The sequence below is a fragment of the Arachis ipaensis genome, chromosome B02, assembly GCF_000816755.2.
Source record: "Arachis ipaensis cultivar K30076 chromosome B02, Araip1.1, whole genome shotgun sequence".
Lineage (NCBI taxonomy): Eukaryota > Viridiplantae > Streptophyta > Magnoliopsida > Fabales > Fabaceae > Arachis > Arachis ipaensis.
Window position 1 is genome coordinate 51,586,659 of NC_029786.2, and position 2,141 is coordinate 51,588,799.

Sequence of the window (2,141 nt, forward strand, 5' to 3'; positions counted from 1 at the left end):
AAATCGAACAACATTGATTGTAAAAAAAAATTCATAGAAAAAAGGAAAAATTTATAGAGAACAAAGAGAAATCATGAAGATAATGAAACCATGACGAAAGAATAAGTTTATATTAAAAGGTGCAGAACGAAAAATAAATTATAATAATTTAGTTGAATTTAATTAAGTAATTTATTTGTTTGTAGAATATTATTGATTCTAAAATCTAAAGTTATGATTTGAACCTTAGTCATAAAGGAAAGAACACTTAGCTTGCCCACAAAGCTAAGTGGCTGCCTTTTCTAGTGGGTTATATATATTATATAAAATATAAATGTTTAATAACTAAAGAAAATTAGTTAAAATCATTTATAATTTTATTAGTTGTTGCGACAATTTTTTTGAGTTTTTAACTTATAGAAAATAGTAATATTAATGTCTAGTACAATTTTTAAAACCAGATTGCAGCTTTCTAAAAAACTATTTTGAAATTTATAGAAAAGTTAAAAAAAATTACTTCTCTTATAATACTATTATTTTTTATCATATTTCTATAAAATAAATATTTTTAAAATTAAAAATTCAAACACAAAATAATTTATTTATAAGTTATTTTTAATATAATTATTTATTATTTAAATTATTTTTAAAAAAAAATTAATTAAGTTGTTTATTCAAACTGACTCTAATTTGGACCCAACAATGGTAATTAAGCTAAAAATCAAATATAAAATAATTTATTTATAAATTATTTTTAATATAATAATTTATTATTTAAATTATTTTATAAAAAATAACTTAATTACACTGTTTAGGTAAAGTGAAGACAAATACTGACCGTTTTTTCTTTTGGTTCGTTTCTCTACTATTACCGTTTTCAATTAAATTATTTATATTTGCAAGTTAAGAAAAAGAAAAAAAATATCTCTTTAATCACAACATATTTTCCGCAGTTAAACTGAAGATACTTCACGGGGTTAGCAGAGAGATCGATCTCAATGCCATATACGATAATGGAAGCTTTCTCACTCTCCACCTCACACTTCGTTCCTCCTCCCTTCTCCTCCTCCACCCTTCTCGCCGGCAACTACCACCCTTCCTCCGCTATATCCTTCTCCGTCAAACCCCCGCCGGACTCAAACAATTCTGCTACTTCAATCTCCGGCAACTTCCGCCGCCCTTCCAAACCCCTTAAAACATCCAAACCTTCCTCAAACCATAAATCCCCATCAAATTCAAACCCTCTCAAGAACAAGAACCCCTTCAGTACCCCCTCCCGTTCCCTTACAGACAAGCTCTGGCTAACAAGCAAACTCTCTCCTCCTCCACCTCCTCCTCCGCCCCCTCCTCCGCCGCCCGACGATGAAGAACAAGTCGAGGACTCGGAAATGGAGGAGGATTGCAGAGAAAGTCATGACTCGCCTGCCACGGCGGGGACTCCGTTTCGGGAGCCGGGGAAAATTTTCATCGGGAACTTGCCCGGTTGGGTCAAGAAACAAGAAATTGCGGAGTTTTTTCGGCAATTCGGGGCGATAAAGAGCGTGATATTGATCAAGGGTCACAACGACACGGAGCGGAATGCGGGATTTGCGTTTGTGAATTATGAGGGCGTGGTAGAGAAGGCTGAGAATTCGGCGATGAAAGCAGTGGAATTCGATGGTGTGGAGTTCCACGGGAGGGTCTTGACGGTGAAATTGGATGATGGGAGGAGGATGAGGGACAAGACTCGAGAGAGGGCGAGATGGTTGGAAGGGAGTGATGATAAGGATTATCGGTCCGAGTGGCACGAAGACAGGGACGGCTCGAGGAAGGAGTTCAGGAAGGTTCTGGAGACCGAGCCGGAGAATTGGCAGGCGGTTGTTCGGGCTTTCGAGAGAATCAAGAAGGTAGAACATTTTGTTATGCATAGTGCTGTCCATTTGCTTCTGTTTGATCGAAATGGATAATTTCATGTGGAATCTCCTAAAGTTTGTCATTGATTAGTTACTCCTGCAGTCTTGGAGGTATAAATTAGGTCTCAAATTCTTCACATGACCATTTCCTCTCTGATTGATCCTTCTTTTACTTTTCTGTTGATAGTTGAGTTGAATTGCTACCAGCGCAATTGAGTCTCTCTCTCTCTTTCTTTTTTTTTTTTTTTTTTTTTTTTTTTTTTTTTTTTG

At 35.5% G+C, this 2,141-nt stretch overlaps 1 protein-coding gene across 2 annotated transcripts in view; it reads left to right on the forward strand.

Annotated features, from left to right (window-relative positions):
* Nucleotides 910–2,141, forward strand: part of LOC107625295 (pentatricopeptide repeat-containing protein At5g04810, chloroplastic) — a gene marked incomplete at its 3' end in the record, with an annotated part of 12,468 nt that continues 11,236 nt past the window's right edge. Inside the window, 1 exon segment of one of the 2 annotated variants that reach the window (XM_021115820.1) lies at nucleotides 910–1,865. In XM_021115820.1, coding sequence (XP_020971479.1) covers nucleotides 978–1,865 — 888 coding nt within the window. 2 annotated transcript variants of the gene reach the window in all.